General features: G+C 34.9%; 1 protein-coding gene across 16 annotated transcripts in view; it reads right to left on the reverse strand.

Moving 5' to 3' along the window:
• The window catches only part of SYNJ1 (synaptojanin 1), a 68,871-nt gene that overhangs the window by 33,278 nt on the left and 19,739 nt on the right, over positions 1-15,854 (reverse strand). For 10 of the 16 annotated variants that reach the window (XM_030019403.1, XM_030019402.1, XM_030019401.1 and 7 more), the window contains exons 8-13: positions 15,700-15,796; positions 14,222-14,391; positions 12,066-12,147; positions 9,118-9,270; positions 5,845-6,010; positions 4,092-4,115 (exon numbers count right to left, since the gene is read on the reverse strand). In XM_030019403.1, the coding sequence (XP_029875263.1) occupies positions 4,092-4,115; positions 5,845-6,010; positions 9,118-9,270; positions 12,066-12,147; positions 14,222-14,391; positions 15,700-15,796 (692 nt within the window). The remainder of the gene's footprint in view (positions 1-4,091; positions 4,116-5,844; positions 6,011-9,117; positions 9,271-12,065; positions 12,148-14,221; positions 14,392-15,699; positions 15,797-15,854) is intronic. The other 6 variants (XM_030019410.1, XM_030019413.1, XM_030019412.1 and 3 more) reach the window with 2 other exon arrangements.

Consider the following 15,854-nt stretch of genomic DNA (forward strand, 5'->3'; position numbering starts at 1 on the left):
TAATTTGTTCAAAGTAATATATATATATAAATAATATATAAAAGAAACATAATTTCAATGTTTTATAAATATCTCTCATTCTTTCACCCTATCTGTGATTCTCTATGGAAACCATTATTTTTCATACATGCCAAGAGATATCTACCTCATTTTCACGGATTACATTTATGAAATTCAGACTCCATTACAAAAACAACTTAGATATGTTAATTTCTAGAAGTGTAAAAATGACTGATATACTACCTTTACTAAAATAGATAAGGTACATTATTTTATCATATTAGAGTATGTCTATTTAAGCCACAAATCTGAATTATTTTTTAGGTCAATTGAATTCCTAGAATTCTGCTTTAGTGAGGAAAGTAGGCTAGGATTCGAAACAATTAAACTAATTTCTCTGTCACACCAGCCTTTCTCTGTGCCTTGGTTCTATCTGCCAGATGGGACAGAGAGTAATGACCCATCTGTAAAGGGCATTGTGAGAAACAAAAAACAAAAAAAGATTATTCAATGGTCAGACACTAGAGTTTCAGAGATTTTAAAAGTCCCTTTACAAATCGGCTGCATAATATACTCATACAGATATATTTCCTAACACAAAAAAACAGATCTGAATATTTTTTAAAATTACGCTCCTTTTTTTCTTTAATCTCAGTGGAATGAAAATTGCATCAGGTGTAAACAGTATTGTTTGCATTGTACTTTACCTAAATGATATTAATTTACCTATTTTGAATACTCTCATGTTTATAAGACTCGGTGAGAATCATATAAACATTACTAGATGGAATTCTTCCCTTCACTGTGTGCTGTCTTGCAAAATGGTCATCTACTGGGCACAATATTTTCATTCAAATCCCCACAATAGGATGAATAGTGAGCTGTTGTTGTCTTTTTAGTTATTCTTTTTAAGTTTACCACCTTTACATTTGCTACAGAATCTTGGCTACCCAATTAAAACAAAAATCAGGGATTCTCTAGCCCTCATGGTTTTGAAACAAACTGGAAACAATAGAAGAAAATAATATATTGCATTTGTTGTTTGTGAACTCTTTCACTGCTGAACCAATCATATATCCATATATGAACCAATCACATATAAAAGACAATGAACTGACCGGTGTCTCCTTGGGGTACTACAAGCAGATTATGCTTGGGATCATGCTTTCCTTATCATAATCCAGGTGAATGAAGTCAAGAAAACAGCAAGGAGCCAACAGAATACTTTATGCCTTCAGGTGAGGGCGAAATACCGAGTCTACTTCTGAATGTATCTACACACTAAGTAACAGTCAAGTCAAGAAGTCCACCAAATGCCCGAAAAGCCCTTGAGGGTCAAGGACAAAAGCTACCCAAGCACCTGATCACTGAACAGAAACCAATCCAAGAAATGTTGTAGCCACGATACATACAAGTACCCAAATCATCCAAAGGATTAGCTGAACCCAAAATAGCATCACAGGCAGCTTTGAAGATCTGCACAGATTAGCCTTCGTAGTACCCTGAGCAAGTCTAAGAGCAGGGTTTGGACTTTTATTCTCTCCACTTCAGTTCCTTCTTTTCCTTTTGCAAATCTAGCATTTTTCAGCTTAATTTTAAATAGTTACTCCAAATAGTTCATATTTGCTACCAAGCAGCTTTTAAGAAAAGTTGCAAAATTGAATTATTGCCTATTTAACTCCTGACGTTGTCATGAATGCCTAATGTGAAAAATCTTACCAGGATAGAATCTAACTTTAGAAGTAAACTGACAACATGCTTATTACAAACATGAAATTCATACCTTTAAAACTAACAAGCTTTCTAAATTGTAGAATGACTCTTTTTCTAAATTAGAATAAAGAAAAAAAAAAGAAATTTTCATGTTTTCCAAAATACTGAGTGAGCCAATTGTTTTTCAGAGCTCCTGAGCCTCCCGCATACATTATTTTCCTACACATTTCTAGCTATTTATCTTTTCAACAAAATCGTGTCTCACTCTACAATGTTAAAGATCCCATCAATTACATTTTCTGTTATTTTGCAGCAAAAATACTTTAACTGCTGTTCATACTAGGCAGGCACACATTTGGAAATCAGTTCTACAAAGGGAGTATCAATTTAAAATTCTTGGTAGGATATTCTGTGCAACTGAACTTGATTGAACTATTTTACTACAACATCCAAATTACTGTAGATACGTTTCAATATATGCAATTTGTATTTAGATGAAACCCACAGTGAAATGTTACATCAGGAAGTTAAAAAATAGTTGACATGTATGACTCTTCATGAGTTATAAGCTAGGCTGATATAGTCTAGATGGTAACGCCATAAATGACAATGTGACTGTTTATTCCAGTAAACAGTTTTTAACACTGACAAAATGCCAGTGAATCAGTTAATTTCAGGTGTATATTACCTGTGACTCAGATTTCATTATTTAAGTACTCAGTAAGAGTTAAGTAGATACAGTAAAACACTAATAGAAAAAGCAAAGCTGAGACGAATGTAAAGGGAAAAACCATTTAAAGCTCAAAAATACAGATTACGGTTGAAGTGGTTTTCCAAGGACGGGGCGGAGGGGGGGAGGCTTTAAACACTTCAGATGTATTTGAACAACAATCTAGCCAACAACAAATCCTCATGCTTTCTTCTGAGGATCCTTCCCTGTCAATCTTCAATACCTGGGTCTAGCAGCTACTACCCAAGTGCACAGGTTCAGGGGATACTGTGCACAGCTTCGCTATTCTTTTAAAACAGGAGGCTTGTCTGAACAATTATTAAGAGCTTCCTTGTTTCTTTCCCTCCTCCTCTCCCTTCGACTTCCCAGGTATTAAGAACATACTTTTTTCCTCTCACCCAGAAACTAAGCACCTGATCTGGTTTCACTGAACCTACTTCCAAGAGGTAGCACAATGAACCCTATTAAGTCAACAGCTCAGAAATGGCCATTTAAATTTTCTCAACACATGGTAAAATCTGAACATAACAGCATTAGAAATATTTTATTTTAAATACTAGTTTCCAGGAACAAGGAGATGATGAAGTGTTGCACGGCTGACAAGTACTCGCAGCTCTCCCTTAAAAATATGGAATATGTGTATATCACATCTCCCCAAATGGAGCAGCTTCATGTAAACAGCTTAAGTTACCACAAAAAGGAGGATTTCCACTAAGAATCAGAAAATTTTGAAAACAAACTTCAAAGGCATTATGTTGCTTATGTTGCTAACTCACAACAATAATAAGAGTTTTCAGAAGCTTCTTAAATTGAAGAGATCTTTCAGGTCATTTTCCTCTATCTGGCTCATCCTTACACATTATTCTTATTATGTATCACTTCTTCATGTTCACAGTATTGCTGAATCCTCCAAAGCCAACCTCTCATATTTTAAGCCCAACATCACAGACATTGGTCAAGATATTACTGCAATGTCTCAAAGTAGAAGATTAGGAGCTAACGTTCCTTCTTCAGGCCTCTTCACCAAGAGTTTTACCTAAATAGATGCTCTAATACTTTCATTTTGTGTCACATGCAGAGGTAACCATACCTCAGTGGTTTTGACTGTACTTTTGCTCCACAAAACACAAGCGTCAGCATGTTATTTCAGATCATTCCAGTACAACATTAACATTTGCTCAGAGATATTACAAAATCAGTCTGTCTCATGCAAGAACACAGGCAGGTAAAGCCTTCTAACAGCAGATAAGATGAAGTTACAAATTGTACTGAAGAATTTTACCTCTTATCCTAAACAAAACATTTAGACAAAACAAAAATACAAAAACTCCCAAACCAGATAAAAAAGCAAAATCCTCTACAGCTAGAATACAGCATTTGCAAAACTAAAACCCCAAGAATTGGTTGCCTTTTTTCATAACTCACACCCAAGCAAAACTGCAACATTTTCACCCCTTATATTTTCACTTTTCTTGTATTAAAGAGCTTTTCTTGGATTAAGGGATTTTGGGGCACAGGAATGCCAGATCCAAACACTACTAGGAAAATGTGAACCCGCAACCAAATATTATGCAAACAGGCACAAGAAAAAAGCCAGAGAAGAACAATAGCTGCTCAGATATTTACAGCTTAATTTACTATACTATACCTGATTGTAATGATTGCTCTGAAACTACGGATGCAGTAAGAAGGAAACAAGAAAAAAAATTAGTCAAATAAGTAATTTTTTTTTTTAATTTTCCAGCAATATGTGAGAGAACATGCTGTAATACACAATTTTTTACATGTAACCATTTGCATCAGTTAAAGCACATCTTTTATGCTGCAAAATCTAAAAAGTTCCACAACAGTATTAACAAATTCTCTTTTCTTGCTTTATTAATAATGGATTTATGTATGATGAAGTACCTCTCTAGTTAATTCACCACCTAGCAGACAATGCAAAGACATTATGTTCAGTGAAGAGGGATTAATGTTCCTCAGCTGACAGGGGCTGCAAATATTGAAAGGACAGCTTGCATTCACAGAGAAAGTGAGAAGAAAAGAAAACAACTTTCAAATAATTTTGAGGTGAGGCTGGTTTAGCAGGTTTCAGATACAGGAAAAGTTACAGTAACATGAAACCTTGTGGTAAAGAAATTAGAGGAAAACAGTCTTTCAGGCTCCACATAGAAAATATATAAATACCCACAAGATGAAGACTACAATTGGGCAAGAATTTTTTCTTGTGCCACAGAGTTGCACTGAAGCTTTGACACATTTTTCTCATTCTAGGTTGAGAAGTGTACAGGAGAAAGGGAACAAAAATAAAAGGAAAAATTAAGAATGTTATTAATCCCTAAAAATGGCAACAACCCACCATTTAGGACACTCTTACTTGGGATCTTGGAAAGAAGACTCAAATTTAAGTTCCTTCTTGGCCCAAGAATTAGGTCCTCTATTTTTTATATCCCAGCCAAGTACTCTAAACACAGCCCTACACCTGGCCCACTTACTATTTCCCTGCCCATCAGACCTGCAGAAGGATGGGACATGACTGTAGTCCTGGTGACCATGTAGGCTACACCTCTGGGGATGCAGGATGCTGTGGTTCAGCTCTGTATTTTGATTAGGTGAACCACCTTCCTGTAACCAGACCACCCAAGTCCCACATGGCTACTCTGCCTAAGCAGAGTTTTTTATTGAAATCTCTCCTATTTTGATGTAGAATTTCACCCACAGCCTGACAAGCTTTTGTGGTGCACACGTTCCTGGGAAAGACTTCTTCTCACAAGAAAACATTTTAAGATGGAAAATCATTCATCAGGAATTTTCTGATAGCTCTTGTTATCTTAAATTTTATTCCACTACCAAACCCCACTTTGTTCCTCAGTACCTTAGAAACCAAAATGAAGATAAATACCAGCATTCTTAAGCTTGAGAAAAGAATAAATGCTTTCTATCTAGTTTAACACCATGGTGAGAATTTCTTCACTGACATGACAGATCAAATTAAGGAAGACATTTAGCAAACAATAAAAAACCCTAATATTTTAATAAATCAGGATTTTTTTTCCCAAATTCAGCATGTAATGGTCATGATTAACACTTGCTATAAATGGATTTGAAGAACTGAACAGAATATAACTAACACGCATCTACAGTAAAGTTCTGACAAATTTGCTGCACAGATATTTACCTATTACACCACCAGACATCAACAAAATATAAACAGTAAAGAAATTACTGCAGCATGTTAGTTTGGTAATATTAGTAAAGCAGAAGAAACTTTCATCTTTTAATAAGCCAACAGAACATAAAATAGCATTTATACTTTCCAATACTGCTTTGAAAACAGACTCCATACAGCTTTCTTACACCAAATAGTTATCAGAGATATTAAAATCCTGAAAGACACATACCGCGTAAACTGCTGGTGGTTAAGAGAGCCCGTGCTTTATCTGCTAAATCACTATTTAGGGTATTTCCCAATAACAAAACATCAATGGCCTCCTGCTTGGAGCTATCAAAAAAGTTATTTTGAATCGTTCTGGTCACAGAACGAGCACCATCCTTCAGCTTTCCAGCCTGTTAGGGAGGAACACGTATAAAATATTTTATGTAGGACACTGCTCACAATAACATTGGCAATATTCAGTAACATATTTGTAAACTGCATTAATGATTTTAAAACCTAAGGCAATTTCCTTCTTTAAGTGTTAAATAAAGTCTTCTGATTCTACTGTACTATGTGTGCTTCCCCCCTCCCAAATGCTAAACAACACAGTAATACCATCAAGGCATATCTAAAAACCAGATTATTCCAGTTTAAATTATGTAAATTAAACAAAATATTGCAGGGAAGGGAATAGGTTGGTTTTTTCCCTAAACCCTTTATCTTCAAAAATTAAATTGATATAGTGCCTTGTTTAGACCATGATATGGGATTTTTGGCTTTTCCCCAAATAGTGAGAGATGAGCAAGCACTTGAGTCCAAATGTCATGATACATGAATATGTATGTATATGCACATATGAGCATATCAGTTCAGAATTCACATTCTGAAATATCCATGTTAAAAAAAGAGATAGCTTCAACTTACTAAGACCCCTTAACTTTTTAAAACAACATCCAAATCTCATGCAGTATCCCAGAAGGAACATATACACTAATACATACATATGAAGACACTGTCATTGCACACACTGCACACAAGTGGCACGACTGAACAGTGCTCCAAAAGAACAGTGCCCGACTACCTGAACTAAACAAGAATCTCCAAGAGATGTACTGATACTACAGATATTCCCTGTGGGTCAGACACCTAGAGGATAATGTAATCAACATATCATGCAGTCTCATACTTCATTCAAAAACCAGCAGTATTAATTTGTGTACACAGCACTGACAACGACAGGCAGGAAGACATTTTGTTGATTACATGGCTTATTGTGTCTTATGCACGTAAGTGTATTTTGCCTGTGAGGTGTATGTAAACACATGCTATTGCATGTATATGAAATATAGACCATAATCCATCAGGGATGCTGCATGGTAATGTATTATTATAAAAAATATTCCAAGTTTACAGCTTGCATTGTTCATGAAGGTCTCTTAAATGCATAAGAAAAGAAGACAAAAGCTTAAGAAAACTACAAAACATCATTTAGTTCTATGAATTGTACTAGTCAACAAGAAAGAAACTATTCTTTTGTCAAGGATAAGTAGCAATAAATTGGCACCATGATTTTTGGAAGACAATGTGGATGAGGTGTTGGGGAGCATACTATTGCAATAGGATTTTAATAGGATACGTGCTCCCTTTCTGTCAGACAATGTATAACTTATGACATGATCCAAAAAACACACTCACCATTCACATATCAGGCAATTAATTGAAACGAACCCAGAGAAAGCAAAAGAAAGAGTAGGTAAGGAGTTAGATTTTAAAGTATTATAATACTCATTACAAGGACTGTTTTTCAGTATAGAAATGTACATTAATGCATTTAAGGTTAAAATATTTTTTCTCCTATCCTAGATTTCCATATTTTTACTGCTAAGTACTCTTGGACTTTGAAGAATCAAACTGACAAGCAAGAAATGGAAGAATTTCAACCATCAAACTTTTCATTTGAGAAATGAGAATACAACTAACAACTTAAAAACTACATTTTAAAGTATATTATCAGAGTACTCAGGAAGATACTGAGTCGTGACCTGGTCAGGTTTCACTGAAACAATGGCAAGTATTGTATGGCTTTGCAAGTATTAAAGATCTGCTTCGAATAGATGGACTTCTGTCAGGGACGCTGTGTTTGATTTATGAGATGTGGTACTCATTAACAGCTGTACCAGGGCAGGGATCCTGTGTTATTACAAAGACAGCAGAGTAAATGTACTCTGTGTTTTAAACATTAAAAATGAAAGTGTAAATACAGTAAACGCAGTTTACAAAGTAAAAAATTTAAGCAGCCAAATGAATGGCAGAAAACTATTAATTTAGGAAAAGAAACAAGTAAGGTTGAATGAGAAAGTCAGGAGAAGGGGAGACACCCCATAAAATACTTACTGTAGTTTTCCTGACGGTCTGGGTGACATTTTTGTAAGAAAATAAAACTAAACATCTTTAACCAAATTCCACTCTATACTAAAATACAAGCAATTCCCAAAAGATAAAGTCTTGTATGCACCAATTAAGGGTAGAATAAGCAACAAGTCTATTTTTCTTTTTATGTAGCTTACTGCGATGCCTTGTACATGTGCAGAGAAGGACCCTGATATGGTTTGAATGAACAAGTGATGGAAAAACAAAACAGTCAACTATGAGTACATAGTATATAATACGGAATGAGAAGCAGCACATTCTTGAATAAAAAGAATGGTATGAAAAGAAATTCTTGAAGGAATTAAGGGCAAAAATTGCTATGATTCAACATTTGTTTGTCTTGACAGGTATCACCTGATAAGAGAGAGAATTATGGAAACAAAAAAAAGCAACACTGTTAGAAGAAAAATAAAAGACAGCATTAGAATATCTGAATAACTCAGCCATCAACAAAGACAAAACAAGTTGACGAGAAACAGAGCATTACACTGTCATGTAGTATGTAATTGTTATCACAACATTAGAAAGCAAGGTAGAAACAATATTTGGGGTTTTTTCAGTAATCGCAAAACTAAAAACAAATAGCTGGAGGAACATGCAAATAAAAACACCCAGCTGCAACCTGTTTCATTTTAACACTGTTAATAAACACTAAAAGCATGAACAACAATGGCCAGTGAAACACATTTTAAAAGAAAGGAGATATAGTGAATAAAATTGAAACAATAGGAGGCAGAGGTACAAAGAGAAAAATGAAAATATTCAAAGAAACTAAAGCTGATTTGAATATACATTTTTCTGAACTATGATCTAAAGAAATAAAAGGTTTGAGCCTCATCCTTTCCTACAGAATGATGTTATCTGGGAAGCATGGGCATGGCTGAGAAAGGATGTACTGAAACAAGATCTGGTTATCAACATAACCAACCTTTTTATGTTCAGTTTTTTACTTTGGTTGGTTGGTTTTTTTAGGATTACAGCAAAAGCACATTTTAAAAAAGAAAATCTCATAGTTGTTATATTAATGGCAGAATTTTTTAACACCCATACTGAATACTGCTAAAGTTTTTATTAAAATGTACTTTACCTTAGCTTTTCCTTCAAGGGCTCCAGTTCCAGCATAAATTTTACTGACAGAATCACCATTCACAGACCACATGGATCGGAAAACTTCCTGAAAGCGAGTAACCAGCTGAGGCTTCTCAGCTAATCCTAATACCTCCAGTTGTTTTGTTAGCATCTGCAACAGTTGAAGACAACATTTGCAAAAGAAAAATCTTTAAATGTATTTACTAACAGGTATATCATATTTTTTCAACATATACGCACAAAAAAGAATATCTTTGGTTTATATGTATTATTCTGAACAAACTGACACCATGCCACGTTTGATAGACTGCATCATACCTGTAACTTTAGCACCAGCATTTAATTTTCTTTTAAAGATAGGCAGTAATATAGGAAAATAATTATGTAGTTGATTTGTAAATATTTTCAACTAACAATTCACTAGTTACAAGGTAAGCTATTTTTGGTTCTCAAGTCGTTCTACTTACATAATTTAGAATTAGAGTAATTAATGTTCTTCCCCAAAAAGTACAATACCAAAGACACTGACCTCTATTATCAAATGCAGCAGCAACAGAGCTCTGTGACCAGTGAAATACCAATGCCTTCTGTCATTCACTCTGTTTTCATGTGTAACACACTGCAATCTTTACCCTTACAATCAATATACCTGAATTAATTTTCCATGATGCACAGTCTACATTAAATGCGTTTAAATTGTGTACATATAATACATATAAATGTATTATTTTACAATTAAATACATTACTTAAATGTAGCATTATGCTTATGGATGTAGAATGGGACATGGTACCTTGGTTTGAAATCCTGGTTTGTGGAATCATGATTATTTAAAAAAAGTCAAGTAAGTTTCTAGTGTTTGTGGCTATCAACATAATACGGAAAATAAATGTAAAAAATTAAAACTAAATAAAAAACCTATTTTCAAGAACTTTTAAAAATATTTAAAACCTTGAGGTGTCCAACAGCAAAAAGGAGGAGTCTAAAATGATGAACATAAAATGATACAAAGGCAAAATTCTGAAGGTTGGGCAGGAATTAACAAAAGTTATAAAAGGAAACTTGCAGACAAAATTAAGTAGAAACAAACAAGAAAAGAAGCTTCAGAAATGGGGTGCTTCATCTTGTAATTTTAGGTGGTCATCCAGAGCTCAGTAGTTGTTATATGAAGTATCTATCATGTTAAAAAAAGTAAGAATTCAAGTATCTCATTTAAATAGAATTCTAAAATTAAGTAAGCAGCTCATGAGGGTTTACCATTTCCCTTCTTATTTATTAGTTTTATACCTTTAGCTCTCATATTTTAGCTGAAATCATAATTTAGCTCTCACCGAGGAAAAATTTGGCAGACCTGGTCTACAAAAAAAATTACAATATTTAATCCAGTTCTTAAAAGGTTAAGAAAAGAAAAAATAGAGCTGCAAAGCTAAGTTTGCCATATACGTACTATACACATTAAGAATGTCAAAAGATTTGTTCTTCTGCCATAGAAAACCACATTTTACTACCAGCAAAATACAAGAGGCAGCGTTTCTCATGGCTCATTTAAGATAACCTAATTGCTTCCTTCAAGCTTGCATTTCTATCTACAGTGAACCGTTAAACTCCAGGAAACAGATTTAGGATGAGGAAAAACTTTGAGATAATCATTCGTCTCTCCCATGGCAAAGTCAAAACAGGATGGACAGATATACAAACTACATAATGCAATACAATGCTGTGAGATTTTCAAAGCATGCCAACTACTCTTTTCAACACAGTGAAGTAAAGGAAAGAATAAGAATTATTTTTCTTAATTTTAGTAATTAAAAGGTGTGACCCCCTATGGTACATGCAGAGCTGAAACAATGGAGAAAAAAGGCATTAGATCTCTCAAACTGTGTTGTATCTGCTACAGTATGTACTGACATTGACTGTTAAGAGAAAAATTTTCAGAGTATTTGCATGAGGGTAAACAGTTCAGTATTCTGTTTGACTAAAACACCAATGAACTGGCAACAGTGTTCACTTGGTAAACACAGCAGCAAAGCACTACATATTCCACAATCAGAAATGTTTGTTCTACAGCCAATAGATTTTGCAGTTCTCACAGAAATTGCTCCTATAGACACTAAACCAAGAGCATTTCAATTAAATAAAATTCAGAAAACAAAAGAATAATCCTTTTATTTAGTTTGATGTTACACAGCACCCTTAATTTTTCATTTTTAAACATGCTAAGTATTTTATCTTTAGGAGTCAAACTTAGTTTACTAAGATGAGTGGAGCTGTCAAAAGTTTTTCAGAGCTACTCTTTTAGCCCAATCAGCACTATTTTACTCCATCAATTCCTGTCAGGTTCATGTGTTCAAGCTCTACTGTATAACCCTGGGCTAGAACCTTTGTTTCAATAGCAAGCCAATATGCTGAAGCACTACCCTGCAGGAGGACTGAATCCCATGGTTAATATCCAACTACTCAATTTGAGTGCGGTCAAAGCCTCAACCATGGTATTGTCCCATGAAGAATTCACAGCGCAGTGATGTGAAAATATGAACACACAGCACTGGCAGATGCTAAGAACAGTAATCCTATATGCTGAAGAAGTTCATCTAATAGAGTAACTGTGAATGCAAGTGGTTTTGTAAAGGACTACAACACTACTACTTCTCCTAGAATTGCAAGCCTGAACTTTAACAGACATAAGAAACTGACACCTAAAAAAGAATGAACGTTTTTCATAATGCTGCATGACTACTGTTCACTTACACTTACTACACAACTACTGCTTCTGTAACTACTAAGATCTGGTTGCCCCAGAACAAGAAAAGTATCATGCTATAAATCAAACTACCATCTACAAAACGTTTTCATTCATCTTTCATAGGGAAGGTAATGGTACTTTTGCAGCCTAATTGCTACAGAAGCATCAGGAGCAGTTGTGTATCTGGACACAGTTTTTCCTACCTCTAAGCCAAAGAAAGCCTGCACGCTGTTTGTTCTATCCAGACAGTCCAAGCAGTTTGTTCTGACAGTACCGCTTTGAGATCTGTGCCAAGAACAACGAGAGACAGAGAGAGAAAACAACTGAAATAACTCATTTAACACACATATCATCAACAAAGACAGGGACATCAAGATCTGAACCAGAATAGTAAATCAGGGTATTGTCAGTGCAATGCTACTGTCATTGCAAGTACATTTATAAATGCGTTGGCAATAGAGGGTTAGCTCCAGTAACAGCAGTGAATTCTGCAGCAGTGTTCACTATACAAAACTAATTAATTTTCTGCAAAAAACATGAGTCTTTCTTCTTCAGTTTTTCTCAATTCTCCTTGCTTGCTTGGTTAAAGTGTTAGGCAGGATTAAGTTTTCTTTTCAAACAATCCAACTAACACATTTCCCAAGAATCTCAGAAGGAAATAATAACTCTTAGTTAAAACAAAAATGAAAAAAAAATTACTAGAAAATACTAGTTCTTGGATTTGCTTAACTAAACTAAAAGTAACAAGAATTTGTGATAAAAGTAAAGGCAATTTCAACCCCTCATTACCTTTTCTTTCCTCCCCAAATAAAAATGAAGAATAAGCATCTCCCCCTTAGCTCAACAGATGCTTGAGGCCCTCAGGCACTCTGAATTGCTCCCCTTCCTTTGAGAGAAGACCATTAACTCATGCTATAAAGCTCTCAGAAGGATCATATTAGGCAACATCCATGTTGTTCTTGCCTGGCTATGAGTACAAAATTCTGATGGCTCTCCCAAAGATACACACTTATTCCTTACTTTCATCATTCCCACTACACACTTTGTCCAATTAAGTCAGTAAGGCTTCATCACATTTACTTGGAGATCTAACAATAAATTGTAGAAAGTTTTGAAGAACTTTCTCCAAGGTTATTTTTTTCATTACTATCTCTGTATTTGATTTGAAATACAAAGCAACTTGCTATCTGTGTTAGAAAAAAAGCTGACATTCTCCAAAGGAGATGGTCCATGAACTTATAAAAATCATCACTGTATCTTTTATTAATGCAATTCTTCAAGTTATCACAAGCCACAGCCCATTTTGCTTTTGTTCTGTTGTCAGTCTTTTTGATGGGTGATAATATTGTTTGAATCTCCACCAAGACCAAACGGTGTTCTCCCAACACAAAGTGTCACACCACTTTTAAAGCTGTTTGGAGAACGGTCAGTGACATTTTGAGGTGAAGATGGGACCTAAGCATCCTCCCACTAAATCTAATTTTATTAAGGCCTACTAAAACCTGCCCCTGGGGGATTTAATCCCACAGCCAGGTTAGAGCACAGAATGGCACTGGAACCCTCTTCTCCTCTCCTACTGCACTAGAAGATGAAACCCCACTGCATGTGGCACAATCCCCTCACTCAACAATTCTCTTTCTCATGGAGAACCTCACTCAGCAGTTTGCTCTGGTATTAATTAAAAGGAGGAATGGTGGGGAAGGCAGAAGAGCAGGAATGTTGCCTATTTCTAGCCCTGATTCTCTTGTCCTGCTGAGATAAGCACAGCCTTTGCTCTAGGAAGAGGGGTGGGAAAATAGGGGCAGAAGTACAAATACAGCAGGACTGGGAAATACAGAGCAGGGCAGAAAATATGCACTCCATTCATACTTTGTGGAGAACTGAATCTCTCAAATGGGGGATCCAGGTGCAAACAGATTTAGAAAAAGACTGCACTGAACATCAGCATTTACAACAAACAGAAAATGGTATGCTCCATTGCTGAGGAAAATATGAATAACATCATACAGGAAGATGGAAAAACAGTCATTCTTTAATCCCATGTGGGTACACCCAAGAAAAAGGACAATTGCCCATTTTCACAAAAATCATGAGCTCAAAGGCCTGAAATTAAGTCATGCCTCATCGAAGTCTCAAAGATATTTTCCATTAAGATTTTTAGAGCATATTCAGAACAAGACAAAATTTTAATAGAGTAAAATAAGTGATTCATATTTCAGTTGTTGAGCATCATCTTGGATACAATAAAAACACAATAACAGAACTAACACTTTTTCTCTTATCTTCTCACTAAGGGGTGGAAAGCATCCCAGAACCATAATTTAATTTGAAGAAATTTACAGGAGTTATACACACAAACCTTTTAACTTCCTTTCCATCAAAATAAAAAAATCCACACTCTAAGAATTTCTGGACTTGAGGTTTAAGCACACTGTGTAGTTTTTCTGCCTTTCCACCTTTAACCATTTGATGATAGTCGAAGTTCACCATTTTGATATCAGCTGAATGTTCAGATGCTTTCAAATGGCTCTGACATTGTAAAAAGAGAAGAAAAAAGTATGTCTGAACATATAGTAGTATAAGCTAAACGAGAAGCTACAAATATTTTTAAAGCTGTTTTATTAGCTATCTTGTTTATTACATGCTTTCTCTTAAGTAAAATGAAACCATTTTTATCACTATTGTTCAACAAATCACTCAGAACTGATTAATATTTTACCTGTGTTTTTTCTTTTTCTTGTCACAATCAAAGTCAGTTTTTTCCTTACTATACTAGGGGTCACCAAGACAGTCCACAGCCTCTTCTACTGTTAAAATGCTTCGATTTGCAAAGAGCTGTTTCAGTGGAAACCCCTTTTACCAACAGTCACCATTTTAGACATACCTGCCAGCAATGGAGACTAAGTAAACACTCCATAAGCTACTACTGAAAAAACCAGACAAATTATTTAGGTTGCTGTGGAGGGTAGCTTGAGCAAAACTTTCTCTATTATTCCCTGAAAAATCTTGAAGTGCTCAATCTTTGTTGGCAAAGCTATGATCTGCAGTGGGCATTGATACGCATCTGGGAGCACTAATGTCTTCTACCAGGATAGCTGGATACAGAAAAGATATTAGTAAATGGCCTAAGATACTCAATCATTATAATACAAAGGGAAAGGAAAAAGGGAAAGGGAAATAACAGATGGCTATTGACATGTTCTCTGGCTTCAGACAGAACTTCTCAAATTGTCTGTATTTATGGACTACAATATGACACTTATTTTTAACCTAACTAGTGGGAATTCATGAAAATGGCCACTTATAGTTACCATTTTCTGAACAAACATTTCTGTTTAATCATGAAGCTGCTTTTATGTTTAAATTGATAAATTAATTTGTGATTTTTTTTTTTTTTTAAATATTAAGGAATAGATCCAGGAATTCCAAGGGAAAGATTTTTAAAAGAAACACCACAGTATTAAATACCACAAAGTATAATTTATTTATTCACCAATTTTATAGTGCAAAAAAGATTTATTTTTTAAATAAGCCACTACTAAGCACGAAATATGAAAATAACTGAAAATCCCTAAACATTGTCTATGTTGCTGGTATAATTTTTCAGTAAAGTAACCAATCTGAACATAATCAAACACTAATTGTATATAAAGCTTTTAAAAATTCACTTCACATTATGTATCTTAAGCAGTGGTTTTATGGTAAATACAATTTTAACCACAAATGGTAGTTGCTCTAGAGCAGAGCATACCTGTTTCATTTTTCAAAAGCTATATAAAAGCTTCATCCCAAACAGGCAAATTCCAAGACGCACAGTGAGAGAATTGTCATACTCACCTGAAAAGCTTTGCTGAGCATGTGTTCCCCTTCTTTTGCCCCAAGTAAATTTACAATAATTTGCTTGCCATATAAATTTTTAAGAGTTTGGAAATGCCTGTTAACAGAAGAAAAATTCCACGCTCATCTTCTGGCATGCAGAAAATTAACACGAA

Source organism: Aquila chrysaetos, chromosome 7 (assembly GCF_900496995.4).
Source record: "Aquila chrysaetos chrysaetos chromosome 7, bAquChr1.4, whole genome shotgun sequence".
Taxonomy (NCBI): Eukaryota; Metazoa; Chordata; class Aves; order Accipitriformes; family Accipitridae; genus Aquila; species Aquila chrysaetos.